Below are 18951 nucleotides of genomic sequence, written 5' to 3'. Positions count from 1 at the left end.
GCAACATCGTAACGGCTCGCATGACAAAGCGCGGATGCATGTCAATGACTGGAGAGGTGTGGGCGATAAACTGGACAAAGAAGGTAATGGGTTTGTGAGATCTATTGAACAACAAGGTCTCATCGCCCAGTAATCGACCATTGACACCATTGTTAAAGAAATGATCAGGGCGAGGTTCGGAAGGGCGCGTCCGGGCTTTTGAGGAATATCGAGGTCTAATCGCGCGGTAATGGACCATTACCTTGCAGGAAGATAACCAGGGCGATGCCCGGGGCGAAGGGGGCTGGACGACCTCTCACCTATCAAGTCTTGATGACCTGTCACTCCATGGAACTCGTGGGGTGGAGCGCTGTTTGGCGCGAGACTATTTAATTCAACTTTTGGCGCACTTCCCTCACTCTCAGCTTTTTACTGGTGTGCATTCTATTCTAAATAAAAGCCAGAGCTTAAACTTGATTTAGAGTCCGAGTCTTTTATTTAGTCTTAGGCATTCCTTACATCCAGGCCAATGATCCATAAACCTATGCATGGTAACTCTGTGGTAAGGCCCTTGAATTCAATGGTTCTTACTTTCAAGCAGCATGCATATGCTGCTGAAATGGCAGGGAGATATATTAGCCCAGTTTCCCTCAGGTATAGTGGGATGGATAAAGACCTTGAGATCCTCAGCTATTTTCTCCTTCAGTTTACTTATATTCCCAGGTAAGTGTGTTTAGGGTTTCTAGCGCTGTTCATAATCTCTCTACATGTGTCTGCATGAAGACTGCCTTTATCCATGCCTTTTCTAGAGTTCATCTCCAAGAACAGCTTCCAATGGACAGTGGAGGCTGCCCAGCGCAGATACTCATCCTCTATTATCCTCTGTGACAAAATGCAGGCAAAATAGAAATAATCTGGTAGGCTTCTGAGACTGGTAGAACTTGTTTAACCAGAGTTCCTAAGTGACAGAGCATTGCAGGAAATTAACTGGTGTTTGCAGTTAAGTCTGAATACATGGTAGGACTTCTTTACAATGGGCAGTTTTACTTCCATAAGCATTATTTCAGGATCAAACCCTATGTCATTACCACTAAAAGATTCAAAACACCTCCAAGCTTTCCCTGAGACAGAAAATGCAGTAGCACACCTCTATAATTCTAGATAATTATTCCTGTAGTTCTGAGTCTGAAGAATTGCTTAAGCTGCATTCCTCTGTATGCTTTTTTGGAAATAAGTCCTATTTAAGTCAGAGAGAATAAGCAAGTAGATTGGTCTGTAAACTGGCTATGGCAAATACACACATTATTTAACAGAACCAACAAGATGGCCACTGTCAATCTGAAGATGGGAAGCAGAATACAGAAAAGCAAACAAAAATAATTTAGGGGAGGGAAAATGAGTCTAAAAAAATAATCATACATTTGCATCTTCAATCTAAAATTCCCCAGTTCTCACACCATTTGGCTTTTTCTCTTCATGTTGGTTCTGACGACACGGTTTGCAAGACAAGGACAAAACATGCCTTGCTTATTCATATGCAGTGGTAAACTTTAGTATATAGAAGAAAAAACTGGAGTTCAAGCAGGAGAGGAAGAAACATATCAGATTAAGGTGGAGTTCCATTCCTCCAGAAGTATAATAGAAAAAAGTTATTTCTATGAAACAAAATTAATCATTCTCAGATCTAACAAGGCTGGCATGACAACATCCCAAACCAGCAACCTTTTGAACAGAGGAAGGGAAAATCTAGACTTCTGTTTCTGTTTCCATAATTTCTAGCATGCAAACAAGGATTTAAAACATTTCAAAATTTCCAATCAAGAGTTCCTTCATTATACTGGGTGTTGAAACACAGCAACTAGGCAATGAGGTTTGTTTTTAATTGTTCTTGTGCAAAACAGGCCTCAAGGCCTGAGACGTTCTAGAAATGAAAGCTGTTGATGAGCAAGAAATGTACAAGAATTGGCTAATCTTAAAAAAGTTTTCTACTAGCCTCTCTACCTATTCAGGAATGAGGAAAATGCTTGAGTGAGCGAGCACATCTTAAAGGCAATTGAGTTTTGTGCTGGAGAAACAATGAGGCTTAACACTTACAGTTTGCCATTTTCCCATTAAAATCCTACTCATTCTCTTTTTTTCTTTTTTTACACTTTTAGAACAAATATAAAGATAGCTCTATTTTTTTTCAACAAGGTTAAAAGCAGCTTGTAAGGAGGAAAGATTTTCAGCAACAAAAAAGCTAAAACCAAGTAACATATAGTTTAACTTTTAAGTAAAAACCCTCTACAGGTGTTAACTTTTCTTATCACAGCATACAAGGCAGGCAGCAAGAACTAGCATGATGGTTCTATCCCTCTGTCACCATTTTCACAGCTCTTTTCATTTCAAGATGAACTTTTGAAGCAAGAAGCCTCTTCTGTATATAGAAAGCTCCCTGTGCAATGTTGAGTCTGGATTTCAACATTATCCAGAATACTTCACAGACTCCCCATTTTAAATGTTCACCCTAAATTGGAAAGGGCAGCAAAACCAAGATGGAAGAGAACATGCAGGATGCTCACTCTACCTCTTCACTCATTTGTGCTTAAGTCAGACTGAAAATACCTGAATAGGACTCTAGTCAGGTGCATCTCAAGACTTTGAAAGGCTTCCAGGAACATAGCATCCATCTGGTCTAACATCTACTTTCTGAAGGTGGCTAGCCAGATGCCTCAAGTTAGTTCACCAATGTTGTTGTTCCCCATCAGATAGCCTTCAGATATATTCTCTCTCTGAACCTAGGTATTTTATTTAGCTGTCATGGCTAATATCCCCTGGTAGAACTGATTCTCCATGAGTTTAACTGATTCACTTTAAATTCCATTTAAGGGAATAGCTGACACTATACCCCATAGTAGTGCATTCCAAAAATTCCACGTTGTGTAGAAAAGCATTCCTTTCTGTCTCTCCTGAATTTACTACCAGCCAGTTTAATGGAAAGAGTGAAAATTCTAGTAATGTGAGGAGGAAGGGTAGTAGTGGTAAAAAGCAATCTTTCTCCACAATGTACATGATTTTATATACTACCAGAGTTATTGAGAGTTGGACAGCATACAAGTTTAATTATTATTAGCTTCCTTGATCTGCTCCATTCACTGTATTGAATTATATCCCATTATTCTTGGTATGGCTCTGCTAGCATACTAAGAATATTGTGGACTGTCTTGGAGGATATCAAATTAGGTAGTCACTCTACTGTTTGATCCATCTCAGTCTTTTTTTTTAATACACTGAGTCTCTCCTCATAAAGATGGTATCCAATTGCCTTTTTCTAAATTTTTTTTTTGGATTCTCTGAAAACATAAAATAGAATTTTATTTGTAATCCTGTTAACCTGTAGCATAAAATTTGCTTGTTTTGCCCACAAACAATGCAATTCTATTTTTTTATTTCATTTATACGGCTGCCCATTTCATCATGGTGACTTGGGCAGCTAACAACGGTTAAAAACACAAGCAATAGTGGAAAAAAAAACCCAGAACCAGCAGCCAAGGTATATATAAATATTCACAAGAAAACCTCAGTAGGAATTCCTCCTAAATTAGATGGATACAAGATTGGATGCTTTCAGTGAGCTAACCACCATGAACTGAAAATCTACTTGAGGGTCTAGAACAATAGGACATTTTCCTTTGGTCAAATTCTGGTCTTTATATTTAAAGTGTTCACTTTTCAGCTCTGGAACTTCACATTTTAGAAATTAAACACTGTTTAAATGTCTGCAATAGAAGCTTAATATAAAATTATTATTTTTTAACTACTGTGAGTTTCATAAACTTTTTAATTGCAGATTTTCTTTACAAGGGTATAAAAATCCAGGGAGGAGAAAGAAATGAAAATGACTGATCAAATTTCTCTTCAGGGATCTCCAGTGCAGTACCCATGAGGAAAAAAATGCCCACAATTGCTTTCCTTGATCAACCCCAACTTTTTTCTTTTTATCATTCCTGGCTGCAACAGCAGCACAGAGAAAGTCAAAGGGAAAAAGAAAAAAAGGAGGGGGGGGTCAGTATTTGGTGATTTGCCACATCATTTTGCCTTTTCCAACAGCAGTTATTTTTAGCGCCCTGGACACTTTTCAAAATTTAAAATGGCCACGAAAATGTTGGAAACATCTTTACTATCACTTCGAGCCTCAGGGCTGAAGCCTTATATCCAGAAAGGGTTTTAGGGAAAGCTCAAAAGAGGCCAAGCTCAAATCAATTCCAGCCAATATATCTCAGAGGATAATTTAAGAAACAGTGTTTGCAATATGAAGTTGTTCACAACAAACCCTATCATTTCCAGAATCATTTTAAGGATTTCAGGAGAAATCTGGGTGCACCTTTGATATGTATGAACTTGTCAAATTAGACTCTTAAAAAGGCAAAAGTATGGGGAGGAAGGAGAAAATCAAAGGATGTTAGTCTAAGCTAATCTTTCCCCAATATGCTGGGCATGAAGGCTGAAGTTCTAGAAGCTGAAGTCCAAAATCTCAACGGGATCAAAACAAAACTGAAAGAAGCATAATACTTGTTTAGAAAACCTTGCTGTTTTAAAGATGGGGGAATTCTACTTGTCAATTTCAAGTCAATTGTATAAATGAAGTGTTATGTCTGTTTCCATGGGGATGGGAATGTTACAACTGCAGATAACAGCAATGAACTTGCTTGCACATCATTATCATGGGAAGTATCCTCACCAATTACCTTTACAACTGCCTAGCAACCCTATAAAATTATTACTTTAACAGGTTTTATTGGCTGCCATCCCATGCATAACTCTTTTAATCACAATAATAGCCCTGCCAGATCAGCATCCTATTTTCCCCAGTGGGTGGCTAGAAACCTTCAGAAGCTGAGGGGGAATAAAAGAATCAGCTGTTCCCTATGAAGTGGAGGATTAAGCCTGCTTTTAAATACAACACACATATATCCTGCCCTTCCTATCACATATATCCACACATATATCCTCCCCTCCCCTTAATTATTATTAATGTATTATTATTATTCAGTTCCAATTGTCACATTCTAAGAGCCAGTTTGGTGCAGTGGTTAAGGCACTGGGCTAGAAACCAGGAGGCCATGAATTCTAGCCCCATCTTAGGCACAAAAGGCAGCTGGGTGACTTTGGGCCAGTCACTCTCTCTCAGCCCTAGGAAGGAGGCAGTGGCAAACCACTCCTGAAAAACCTTGCCAAGAAAACTGCAGGGACTTGTCCAGTCTCTGAGAGAATTGGACACAATTAAGGATTTTTTTAAAAAAAACACACCTACCACCCCATTACTCCTTGGCATACTTTGCATGGTTTTTTTTCTTTTAATTTATTCTTTTCCCCCCCTTAGATGTGACTAGTTGCTTGCAGATGACCGTTTCCCACTGGACCAAGCAAGAGGTTGCTTACCACAGGCCAGTCTAGTCTCTTGGGGTATACATTACTCCCAACAGCCAGGCCAGCTGGGGATTCTGGGAATTCTTTTCCCAAGCCATCTAGAGGGCCCAAGGCAGCCTGACAGCTTTTGGAGAAGTGGGAATTCTAAAAGGGGATTCAACAACTGGAAATCTGATGGCCAATCTTTCTTGCCCTCCCCAGAGCCTGGAACAACCTGGCTAGAACTTCTGAAATTAAGACCCGCCTTCTTGTTAAAATGAAAGCAAAGCTTCTAAAACACTCCAAACTTTCCAGGTTTCCCTTGCAAACCAACGACTGAACAACCCAGCCGAGCTTAAAACCAGTTGCTTCCAAGAAAGCGCATATATAAAATGGCAACTTAAACATGTTTCTCGCAATACCAACACCTCCAGATCTTCCCACGAGTTTCCCCTCCACGAAAGGCATTTTCCACCTTGCACATTGAGATAAGCGATGAGCGCGGTTAGCATCTCGGGTAAAGCTCCCGAGGTTCCGGCGCCGGATTCCCAGGGCGTGGCGCGGCAGTCCGGGTGAACGAGGAGCAGCTGCTCCGGCGCCCCATTCAGCCAGTGATTCGCCTCCAGCGCAGAGCTCGTCCGTTCCTGCGGTTCCGTTTCGAAAATTTGGGTCTCCCTATCGCTCCTTTTCTTTCCTTGGCACCCATCTCGGGCAGCTCCCCTTCCCAAGAGCCAGAACGAGCTGACTGCCAGGCAGCAAGAGGTGGGCTTCCAAACTCACCCAGAGTAGCCACAGGCTGGGCCCTGCCACGCCGAGGTATCCAGCCATGGTACAGCCCCCGTGTCTCTCCCTCGACTTCGCGTCCTGAACTGCGGATCAGCAGCAGGAGCAGCCCTTTCCGCTCAACTCTCCGGAAGGGAAATTGGGACTTCGCTTCGAGCGCCTGGGCTGTTGGTGACTGCTGAAGCCAACCCCTTTCTTGTTGGTGGGGAGTAACAAAAACAGGGCTGGCTGCTGACTACCGGCGGCGCGGGGAGGAAGAGGAACAGCCGAAGGGCGGAGAATATCGGCCTGGCAAGGCGCGCCAGGTGGGTGCGGGAGCCCTGCCCGCCCCTTGAGTCATACTCCGCCGGACCCGCCAGGGGCGGTGGAGGGGTAGCTGTTGCCTTTTGCCCTTTCAGATGAAAGGCTGCCTTTGCGCAAGGGCACTCCTTGCTTTTCTGAGTTTAAGGTGCGAGGCTGCTCTTGCGCGCTTCAGTGCAACCTGAGATCCTTTTGCCTCCAGCGCGGCCTAGGGCTGTCCTGCGGCGGCCGACCTCTCCCTCTTTTCCTCTCTCCAAGTCGCTTGATACCGCTTTACTCTTGTTCAGGCGGAATTCCTGGTCGCCTGCCTTCCCTGGCCACAATCGCATTGACTTCCAGCTTGATAGGGAATTTTGAGCCGTCTTACTGCTTTGTGGAGGTTTGTTCGATTGCAATAAAGATACTCTCCCACTCGCCTCTCTCCGTTTTCATTCGATCCCACCGAAAACGACGTAGCGCCCGGGGGGTGCCTGCCCAGGCAAGCAGCGCGCTGCAGCCCCCCAGTCCTAAACCCAAGCAGTTTCATGCAAACCGGGAAGGGGAGGGGGGAGAGAAATGGGAATTGTAATGGATATTTACAGCACGGCAGCTGCTTTTTCAGGTTATAGACGTTGTCTTGGTGAACTAACTATCGTCTGTAGTACCGGTTGAGTCTTGAAAATGTTAAAACCTGCGAGTGATGGCCAAATTGCTTTGATTGCCTGTAGTGGGTCGATACACTGCATTTGAGCATGGATGATTAGTTTACTTATAATCCTTTAAACATTCCATTTAAGTTTGTGGCTGTCATAAATTCAGGGCTGGATTAAAATACTTTGCGGGTCAAAAGAGGTGCACTTTCGGCAGTGACAGGATGACGCTGGACGGTTGTTAAGCAATTTCTTCGTGGCAAACTGTAAGGACTCTGCGTTTAGCTCATTGCTGCTTTGAATTTGCTGTTAATAAACTCCCTTGGATGAGTTGTGAGTTAAGGGAAAAATGTTAAAAATGGCTCCCTTTTCACACACTGCCTGCTGCTCTTAAAGTTTTCCTTCCTTAATTGCCCTTTTATCTGTTGATAGTACACCTTTCTTTGCTGAATGGTATTTTCTTTGCTTAGTTATGGTTTTTCCCTGAAACTCAGCCCAATTTCTGTAAGAAAGCTTTTCGGCCTATTGAGCAAGGTTAATCCCTTCCTAGTTTCAGCACAATCCTGTATTCCCAATAGATCTTAAATTCATTCAAGGCATGTTTTGTCATTTATAACAGCTCTGGTTGTAAGAACAAACAACTGAAAACATGATCAAAATAGATCTACTGAAAACAAGGGAGAGGGTTACAAAAATGCAGTTTTAAAAAATGCATCCCAGACTAGGGCTTTTGTTCCTTTTTTATCTGGCGCTGGTGATAAAATCTCATGTCCAAAAAGCTTTTGTCTGTTGTACAAACTAAAGAGTACATTCAAAGATATATTGACCATTATACTGATGGCAAATAAATTTGTACAGGAAGATTCTGCTAACTTTTATTAATCAACTCAGTTACATGAATATTGCACAGATATATCATGTAGAATGCATTTGACGATATCCTTGTTACAATTACGGCCTTGGTCCATGCGCAGATGTAATCAAGTGATGTGCAGAACTCACTGATGGGCAAACACTTTTTGGTGGGCAAAAGAACAAGAACCTTGATTCTTAAAGACTGTTGAATACCTGCTGGATGAGTAAAATTAAATGTTGGGCAAGAAACCTTAGAGTTTACATACTACACTAAGTCATAAAGGGCTATAATATCAGGTGCAAAAAATCCATCTGACCGTAATGGCAGCAAGGGGATACAAAGAATGTGAACTCTGTTGCCATCTAGAAGTTATTTGGAGTTGTATCGTAATTCTAGTTTACCTAGGTGTAGAAAGCTGAGGTCATGTACTACATTAAGTCAATGCCATGCAAATCATAATGGTGTAATGGGTTTTTTGACCTTTGACATTTGGATTTGTAAACCACAGACTAATTTTGTAAATTTGGGATTTTGTGGGTGGATTTAAGCTTGGAATTTTGTGCAAAGCCAGCCAATTGTGACTATGATTGTGCAAACTGTGTTTGGCTGTTTAGAACCCTGAAGTGAGGCACTGCTTCTCAGTAGTGATGCTGAAGTTTTTACATTTTGTTACAGCTTGTGCTTGTCTTAATGTTCTCTCTCTCTCTCTCTGCGTGTATGTATATATATAAAATAATAATCTATTCTGAAAAATTGTACTAAGTTTTTTTTTCCAGCATCCATCCTTAAAAACTTTTATATTTTTTAAAAATATAAAAATATATAGAAAAGCCAGAAGCAAGCTGTAACCTGCCAGGCAATAATTTATTTTAACAGGACTTGCTTAAACTTGTTAAGATATTTCCAACGCGTATTCTTTTTAAGGGTGTAGTGGAGTCCTGGTTTTTAGACAAGATATTTTATATATTAGGGCAAGAGAGAGCTGTGGTGCTAGTTCTTGCGATTAGAAATGTAAGAATTCATAAATTCGTTGTAATTATGGATACTGTGCTTCTAAATACCTACTCCCAGGTCAGTATCCAACTTCTGTCCCTGCCTTTTCCCTCACTATGACTCAGACCATGGATGGTGAAAAAGATTCAGAAGAACCAGCTGGTGTTGGAATGTTAATGAAGAGAGTAGAATCTTGTAGGGTATTGGGACTAGGGCTTCTAAGTGTGATGTGAAGGGGGGAGCTGATCAAATGGCCTCTGGGGAACACTATCTTCCATCACAGAACACTGCTTAGTAACATGAACATGAATGAATCTATATCAGAGGTGTTGTAGGAAATTAAAATGGCAGCTAGATCAGGCTACCCAGTGTTCTTGGGGAGATGGAGTGAAACACTATTTTAACAATGGGGGGAGCGGGGCAAGTCATATTTCATTGATAGGCCTTGATGGAGCTCCAGCTGCTATCTGTGGATGGCAAGTGCCAATATCATCCTAGTAACCTAGGCAGGATTTGTAGACATGGGAAATACAAACAGGTCACTGGCCTGCTCTTTGTACATGTAATATTATACTTATGTGCATACCTACATATATCACGATCATAAGTCTTGCAAGTCAAACTCAGTTCCTGGTAACTAAGGATGTATATAATATTGCTGGTGTTGTTAAAGCTTATTGATTTATTTGATAATGGCCAGGGGCTCTTGACAGTGCATGTGGAACTCTATCCTCCATTTTTCCCCCTGTAACACCTCTGTGGGGTATATTGGTCTGAAAAAAACTGACTGGTCCAGTCAGTCACCCAGTGGGCTTCCATGGCTTAAAGTAGACTTAAACCTCATTTCCCCAATCTTAGTCAAGTTCTTAACCACATTGGCTATTAAATGTGAATGAAGCCAACATTTCAGCCCACTTCTTGGATTTGTAGAAGTTCAAGGGAACTTTAAGGAAACATCATCTGATCCCATAAATTCCCCTATGTGAAAAAAAATTGGTCCAATTTGTAGGTTTCAGGGATGACGTTTATGCTTATGGCACTCTTTTTTTTCCTTAAAACCCTCCAATAACATCCCAAAACTAAGCCCAAACCATGGCTTTGTCAACTCCAGGAGTAGTCAGTAGGCTCAAAGGATCCTAAGGAGAGAATTGTCCCCCTCTCCCCTGATCTATACATACCATTTTATTTCTCCCCCTGAATCTCATCCTTGAAACTATGTCAAATGAGCATATATAACACCAGGATTGCTTCTGCATTTCATTTGTGTGCTTGTTTTTGTTCTTTTTAAGTTTATTTATTTATTTGATTTCTATAGCCACCCATCTCAACAAGTGACTCTGTTTGTTGATGCTTTTTAAAAATCTAAAATTTATTTTTAAAATAATTTTTAAAACAGATCTATGTCCCTTCACTCCAAATGAATCAGTGATAAAATCTGAGGCAATCTTTTGCGCAGTGATCAAGTCTAATTTTCCACCTTCTCTTGCCTCTCAACTAGAGACATGATGGTTGTGTCATATGGCTGAATTCTGAAGAAGCAGTTCTTATCTGTGAAACTTTCTCAGACTTCATTCACTCCCATGTTGAATTGACTAAGCCAAAGAAAACACATTAATCATGCGCAGGCATGTATATACAATTAACTCATTCACATGGAGTTTTGGAAGGCTCTGCCTTGACTGAGTCATTTAATATTTGATTCTGTTCAGTTTCAAATCAGGGATTACTTTGGTATAAAGTTCTAATCAAGTATATTTTGAAAAGTTCTACCTTCCCAGCTGATCAAGTTTTGGCTGTTTTATCTTGTTCTTCTTTTAACTACACTTAAATGGGTTTAACTCTGCTTGCACTGTTTTGAGGGCTGCTTTGAGTCCTGAGAGCACATGTACGTGTCTTTATTTTCTCTACAAAACACTGAAAGTCATACCATGATTGACTGGCTGTATTATAACAATAAAGCATGGAGAAACAACATTTTGGGGAGCAGGGCTATAGATATTTGCCTTTAAAGGCCATATAGGTTGCCACTGTGATAAATAATGTCACTCGGGAGGGCAGGGCTAAAGTTTTTGACCCATATGGAGCCTCTGGAGGAAATATTGAAAGGCAAAGTCCACAATTTAAAAGGTAAAAATAAACTAGGGTTGGCTTTTAGATAGTGCATAGCGAAAAAAGTCTGATCACTCAATAACAAAACAAAGTTGGAAAGAAAAGCACCCTAAAATACACAGAATTATATACTGCTCACTCCTCCACACCTTTTTGTCTAATACTGAAGAGAGACACTAAAATTAAGCTATTGACTCCTGAAGTTTGGTGGCACAGTTTTCTAGAGGGGTGGGGATGGGTTTGGGATGCCACAGAAATGTGATTCAGGCCTTGCATGATGAAGCTTACATTGCCTGATCCTGTATAAAAGTTGAAAGCTTGTTAATGTGACTATATGCAAATTATTTAATGTAAATAATGCAAATATAAAGCATATGTAAAATACTGATAGTAAGACTGGTGATGCTTCATTATGTGTATCTATAATATTATGGACGCGTATAATACGTGAATTCTACATGTGTATGATAAATTGCTAGCCAACCTACTCCAGCTTGAGTATCTTCCAGTTGGGTTGGGCCTCAATTCTCATCTAAAGCTGGAGAAGAGTCCAGCAAATTTAGAGAGCCCCAGGGAAAGGCTTTCATAGAATCATAGAGTAGGAAGGGACCTTGGAGGTCTTCTAGTTCAACCCCGTGCCCAAGGCAGGAATCCTCATACCATCTTGGACAAATGGTTGTCCAATCTTTTCTTGAAAATCTCCAGCAATGGAGCACCCACAACTCCGGTAGGCAAGCTGTTCCACTGCTTAATAGTTCTCACTGTTGGGGAATTCCTCCTTATTTCCAGGTTGGATCTCCCTCTGATGAGCTTCCACCCTTCTTTCCTGTCCTACCCTAAGGTGCTATAGAAAACAAATTGACACCTTCTTCTCTGTGGCAGCTCTTCAGGTACTGGAAGACTGCTTATCATTCCGCTGGGAGAGCTCTAGTGTGGGGCTATTCTGAGCCTCTTAGTTTTCCCACCATCACTTCCTGGACTGTATCTCATCTCTTCCACCTTCTTGGAATGTGCTCCCTTCTTCCTGAGAACCAGCGGAATTGCCGAAATCCACCACAATATGTAAAACAGTTTCATCGTATTATAATTATTTCCCAATTCCTCGGTGTGTCATTGAACTCATTACTTTTCTTTACTGGAAATTATAGCTGGAAACTGTAAGTAGCTTTTAGCAAAGATAAAGGTAGGCCTCACAGTACACCTGATTCTCAGTACATACTTTTAGTAGGGGTTCTCTGGGTTAAAGAGACCAATACTGAAGTAGTAGAGTTCAATGTTGAAGTCATTTTTTTTTTTTTTGCGGGATTGGTTGGTGATTGGAGGCTTCCTGGGAAGTATCAGTTGCTTGGTGATTGGGTATGGTACTAGCTTTATTTTGACTAATCCTTCATATTAGTCTTTTGTGTATGGTTTGAATTAGGTGCTTGACTGGCTGGTAGATTGAATCTACTTCCATCGATTTGTTGATGACCCCTTTATTTGAGTGCCAGAATTCCAGGAATTCTCTGGCTCTTCTGCCATTTGCCTGGTCAATACTTTCTATATGTTCCTAGCCAAATGTGTGGTTCATTCTGAGGATGTGGGTAGCTTTAGGTACATCTGATCTTGGATCTTTGTTGCAGGTATGTATTCTTTGATTCTTTGGTGTAATTGGTGTCCTGTCTGTCCTATGTAGTGCTGGCTGCAACCCAGACAGTTGATCCTGTATGTGATGTTGGCATTTCATGATGGGATTGTAGTCTTTGGCTTATACAGTTTTTCAGTGGTTTGTGGGCCACGATGCTTGGTGGCTCAAATAATCTGGTGTGTTCTTATATATTTCTTATTTATGGGAGTGTTGTTGTGGCGATGCTTGGAATGTCTTTTAGTTCTCTGTTTTGTTTCCTGGTGCATTTTTTGATGAATTGTTGGGGGTGAGATTTGTTCTTACTGTATATGCTGTGGAGGTAGTCGGCTCCTGCTTTTATGAGTGCTGGTAAGCTGCAATGTGTTTTTGCTCTGTTGATGAGGGTTCTTATGCAGCTGCTCTTATATGTTGTGCTTTGGTTGCTGTGAAAGTTTAAGATTCAGTCTCTGGGTGGGTTTTCTGTAAACTCGAGTTTGCAGTTTGGCATCATTTAGTTTAATGATAAAGATGTCTAAAAATGAATGTTAGTTTTCTCCATCTGAATGGTGAATATGATGTCTGGGCATGTGGAATTAGGTGTCTGAAAAATGCTTTCTATTTGGCCTTCTTTTAGGATGAAAAATATGTAATTGACATAACTGATTTGCGTTTGGGGTTAGATCTTAGGAAGGGCAAAGTTTTCCAGCTGTTGTATAATACAGCTGGCACTATTTTCAATCACCAGCCAGTTGATTCCTTTCCCAGAAGCCTCTATTCAAATTCCATACAAACTATAACTGCTGCAAAGTAATCCCCACTTCTGAGGAAGCTTCACTGGAATAGGGGTGAAATGTCTGCAAAAAACATGATCCCTACCTGGGTATTCATCTCCCTAAGCCCAGAGGACCCCTATTAAGAGTATGTACAACAAAGCTGGGCTATTGTTATCCCAGGAAATCCTGGTTCTATGTGTTAAAGATCACCTCAGTTTCATAGGACTGCATGTTTATATTATATCTCAATGCATATTTTCCAAATGCATGAATTTATTATTTGTTACATTTATATCCTGCCTTTCTTCTAATGTGCTCAAGACAGTGTACATAGCATTCCAAAATATTCTGGAAAATTATGGATTGCATCTTAGAGACCATAAATACTGGGTTATATATACACATACTCATTGGCAACTGTGGCAGTTATGTAGTGAAAGAAAGTGGGATCGGTGGATGGGATCCCAACTTTCTTTACGTATGGAATACATAGATAAGATTGCTGTGCAAGGTGAAGCAAGAGGGCATCCATTCCATTCTACCTAAGGAAGCTGATCAGACTGGCAGTCTGATGCTGTTGTATGTCCTTGAATATCTGAGATACCTCCTTTTATTCTGCTGAGTGACTGGACCAGTGCTGGACACAGAATATTTATGGAAGGTTTCACCTGGCTTTCACTGTATAAGAATGATTCTGAAATGTTGTTAGCTCAGTTGTGAGTTACATAAATAGCCACACCCTACCCAGCTGCTATGGTGCGGTATCATTGAAGCAAGAAAGGTTGAGAGTTATAAAGAAAGAGCATTACCCCACATTTGGGATTGAATCACTTAGCTTATTGTAGCATGTATGTGAGATAAAAGCTTGACATTTCACACTGAAATGCTCACCAGTCTTCCTTATTCATCGCTGCTAGAGATTGATGGCAGATGCTTCCTTCTAGGCAACCTGTGCTCCTTCAGGTAGTACATGCTTGCAATTGCAATCCACCTGTAGTTAGGAGGACTTTTCAACCCATTGTATTGTTGGTTTTGTTTAAGAAATACTTACGCAACACTATTTGGAAAAAAGCAAAGGAATTAAGATCCTTTGCTTAATTGTTAATGGAAAAACAAGGTCAGTATGATTCAAAAGCATATTTTTTAAAAATGCCATTGAACTAGATCAGGCTAACTGGCAAGTGGTTGGTATGAAGAGTGAGTAAAGGCAACTTTATTCTCTCTTATGCCCTTCAGATTTCAACCCAAGGAACTCTACATGATGTTCAACAGTAAATAAACATTAAAAGAGTAAGAGAATTTGCCCAGACATTTTATTAATATTATGTTACATCTTCAAATTTAAGCTTGTGTGCCAATTTATTGTAATCCCACAGCTCTGATATTTCACTCCCAAAGAAAACATTCTTTCTGAAAAGCAATCACACCCAAAACCAGCAATGGGAGCTTATACTTAGAAAGGTTTAAGACATCGTGACATGAATGACAAGACTTGTTTCTGGTTGGTAAGCGAAAAAGCCTATATTTTTTCAGCATTACATTTGAAAAGAGTCAGTGCAGTTAAAGACAATTACTACCTAAAAAGATGTTCATTCAAAAAAATGTTTTAATTGGAGTTACTTGCATCCCATGACATGAATTCAGACATAAAATTTGCTTTCATAAGAATAAAAAGAATAAAAAAGTGACTGCAAATACAGCCTTGTAACATTATGATAAATCATAACATTTTAGAACATTATACATGTTTTAAGAAGTATAACTTTTTATAGGCATATGCTAATGCCTATTATAAAATGTAAATACAAAATATATTTGGAAAAAAGCCATTCGTGATTCCTCCTGTGGGGAAACATTTGCCATGGATTTTAGCTTAGAAGGTCAAATAATACAATTTTCTTTTTTCAGTGTTGCAGCTGTTCTTTAAACTGTTCAAGATATTCTCATGGGTACAGTTAAATGGTGCTCCCTTTAACAGAGGGATTCAAATTATTGCTTAATAACATTGGTTTTAGCCTGTATTACAATAACCAAATCAAGCTCAAGCAGCAATGTTCATGGGGGAGCAAGGGAGTCAGATAACAGGAACAGTGTTGCAGCATTGCAATACCAGCACTGTCCCTTTTCTACACACGTGGGAGTCACATGCATGCTGGTGAGCAAAAGAACCAAATAGAGATTTTAATTAAAAGACAGGTGTTGATTTTCTATAGGCATAAAACTTTCCATACTTGAACTGTGCAAAAATACAGTAGTAACTGGGGTGATTTCTGCCTATAACAAAATGGGTGTGTCATTAAATTACATAATAGTAAATATCTCATTAAATAATTACAGGGTATAATAATCAGATTAGTAATTAGGGGAAGTAAGTGAAAGATGTCTCATATTTTAAACCATGATTTCCAGGATTATTTGGGGAAAGTATTACAGTTTAAATATGTACATTTTTGAATATTTTGCAATGTTTTTAGTTGCTTTGGACAGATAATGACAAATTAAACCTACAGTTCTGTTGTCATGTTTATAAATGTAGGAAAAACAGCTGAAGGGGAGGCTTTCTGCAATAGAAAAATCAAGAGTGGATACTAGATAAAGTTGCTGGATGTATTAGAAGTTCCTCTTGTATTTACATCTTATTTAGTATTTTTGGGGTGGTCAACATGCATGTTAAATTGGGAAGGAAATTAAACACTGGGAACAGACATAAAAACCCATATCCTTACTTTTCTATAGAATTCTCTACCAACACTAGTGGTGTACATAAAAGGTAAAGAGGATAGATTACCATAAGCTGGTGGGGAAAAATTCCCTGTGTTTAACAACTGTTATTTACATTAGAGTGTACTGTATTATCTATATTGGAGCTACTTTTAGTTTACATATGGTACATAACTAAAACATGGAGGTCAGATTCCAAAAAACTGTGTTGTTACTTCTTCATGCCAAACACGGTTAGGAGCTTTTGCTCTCAAACAGCAGGAAGTTAAATTAATTTAAAAACTAATGGAAAATCATCTCTAGTCTTTTATTTGAGAATGGAATCAACATAAATGTTTTTTATTTTCATGATCAATAGAGAGAATGAGTTGCAATAAGGCATTGTGATTTGCTACTGAAAAATGAATACTGTAGGTCAAAATTTGTACCACTTTCCTGTCAATTCTATGCCTAAAATAGCTTTTTGGATTCTGACCAATGAGGTCTCTACTTTCTATATTTTAATAGTTCAGCATTTGTGGTTTAAACATTTAGAGATCTTATTTATTTTGTTGAGAGAAAAATATTTTGGTATTCAAATTTCCTTTTAAAGACATATAGCACCTTTATCTCGGCATAATCAGAGGAAGTGGGCTGTTTTGTTTTTGCTATATTTATGCATTTCTTTTCTGTCCAAATTCAGTGTGGAATAGAAAGCTGGTCAAGAACAATATAATGTGTTTGCATAATTTAAGACATCTGAAAGAGCTAACAGATTCATGAATAGGGTAGTCTCTGTGGATAGGAAGACTTTGTAGTCAGACACTTGATCAAAAGAACTTAATGATTGAAATGGAAATTTAAATGAAGCACCATGTCCACTCACAAATACTTTCACAATACACAATATGCTGCTTAAATCTGATAACATCCTATAAATTTCTACTGCTACAGCAGAATATTGTCATTCTTAAGGACTGCCTTATTGATTCCTTGTAATTCACACAGGGTCTTATTCAGACATGCAGAATTAATATATGTCATGTTTTTCTGATGGCACTTTTTTGTATAGTTGCTTGTGCTGACTAACTGCTTTAAGATGAAACTAAGCTATGCCTAGTTGATGGAATTATTATTTTTCTTTGATTTTTGATTTGCTATCTATAAATAATAAAAACATTATTTAGCAGCAAATCTAAAAAAAGGGGGGAGTTTTGCAAGAACATGTAGCTGCAAGTGGTCTTTATTGATTAGAATACTGTATAGTGCTGTATTTTGTTACCCTTCTTCGAGTTGTACCAGGGGAAGCAGATCCGATTGTCTGACTAAGAAGATTATCAGAAGCCAACAGTGGATTAGGAGCACTACTTAGACTCCCAGCGCCACCACTCACTCCTGCTCCAGACAAAACTCTTTCTGTTACAACCACGTTACGTGCACTTGGTAGGTCAGAAGGGATGGTCACGTTGCCATGCAAGCTGCCAGCAGGTCGAATCACTCTTTCGGTCACAACTACATTTGACCCCTCTGCCAGATTGGGAATGCTCAAAGAAGCAGGTAACCTTGAATTAGGAGCAATTACCCTTTCTGTGACCACAACATTTGACCCATCTGGTAGCTCGGGGATAGCTATCATGCCATGCAAACCAGTGACTGTGGCAGGAGCAAGCACTCTTTCTCTGACCACAACGTTTGATCCACCCAGAGAATCAACATTAATTGGGGGGGGTTTCACTGTTGGTCCTGAAGTATATGTTTCTGTCACAACTACATTACCATGGAGCATAGGATCAGGTATTGGCCTTGGAGGCTGTACATTAGAAGTAGTTGTGTAGGTATTTTCTGTAACAACCGTTGTACCGCCAACAGCAGTAGGTTGAGGCATAGATGAAGATGTGTTAACAACAATCGTGGTTCCAGGTGGTGGCAGATTTACCTCAATATCAGGGTGGGGCAGAGGCATAGTGGCATCTGGGAAGGGCTCAATCTCTATTCCCAAGCAGATCTCTGCCAAGGTCTTAAACTTAGGACCCAGCGTATCCAGATAGGAATCATCCAGATCATCCCCAATAAAACTGCAACAGCCAATGGAACCAACAGGAGTGCCTATACCCTCATGATCATATATTAGGAGACAGTCATTTGCTGGTCTGCCTTCATCTTCATCAGCATAGGCAAATGCTTTCTAAAAATGAATAAACAAGACAGAATTAGCGTTCTCATCATTAACATGAGGAGGAGTATCAAAATGTTCTCTAAGAAAACAACTGCTCAAAAGCAGGGTGATTATCTTGGATATCAGTTGGAAAACTGGAAGGGCCACTTAGATTTATTCAGACAAATTCCTTCTGACAAGACAAGCATAAGAATTTTTCCTCTATTTTATGTCACAAAGTGTGATATTTTCATCTTTTACATAGCTCCCTTAGGAATGGCTGCTCCTATATAAAAGGGCTGTGTAGCTGCTGCATCCTTTATGGGATCCCACCTCTGCCCTCTGCAGCTGCTCAGGGATCCTTGGAAAAAGTAGGGCATACCCTGCATACTCTGAAGTAGCTGCTTCAAACTGAATCCAAAGTGCTGCACAGCCCCATTTCTTAACATGGGTAATTTGCCCTTAATACTGTGTAGAGGCAGCCCAATTTTGCATCAAGGAAAGTCAAATACTGCAACTTGTGGACACTTGCACCATCACCATTACTTTGCATAATACAGTTTAGGCTTGTGGCCATAAATCTGAACAGAACCCTAAGTAAATATTGTTACTGTAATATCTTACTGATATTACTTATCACCATTCTCCATATTTTGGCAGATACTGTATAAAGATTAACA

General features: G+C 39.8%; 2 protein-coding genes across 2 annotated transcripts in view; both read right to left on the bottom strand.

Annotated features, from left to right (window-relative positions):
* The window catches only part of DSG2 (desmoglein 2), a 42688-nt gene extending 36335 nt beyond the window's left edge, over positions 1–6353 (bottom strand). Inside the window, exon 1 of the mRNA XM_063299224.1 lies at positions 6148–6353. Within this exon, the coding sequence (XP_063155294.1) occupies positions 6148–6195 (48 nt within the window). The 5' untranslated portion in view covers positions 6196–6353. The remainder of the gene's footprint in view (positions 1–6147) is intronic.
* Positions 6354–17256: 10903 nt separating this feature from the next.
* The window catches only part of LOC134494197 (desmoglein-1-like), a 38590-nt gene continuing 36895 nt past the window's right edge, over positions 17257–18951 (bottom strand). Inside the window, exon 16 of the mRNA XM_063299221.1 lies at positions 17257–18301. Coding sequence (XP_063155291.1) covers positions 17360–18301 — 942 coding nt within the window. The 3' untranslated portion in view covers positions 17257–17359. The remainder of the gene's footprint in view (positions 18302–18951) is intronic.

Source organism: Candoia aspera, chromosome 3 (assembly GCF_035149785.1).
Source record: "Candoia aspera isolate rCanAsp1 chromosome 3, rCanAsp1.hap2, whole genome shotgun sequence".
Lineage (NCBI taxonomy): Eukaryota > Metazoa > Chordata > Lepidosauria > Squamata > Boidae > Candoia > Candoia aspera.
The sequence above is the reverse complement of the archived record's forward strand: the minus strand, read 5'-3'. Positions and strand labels throughout refer to the sequence as shown.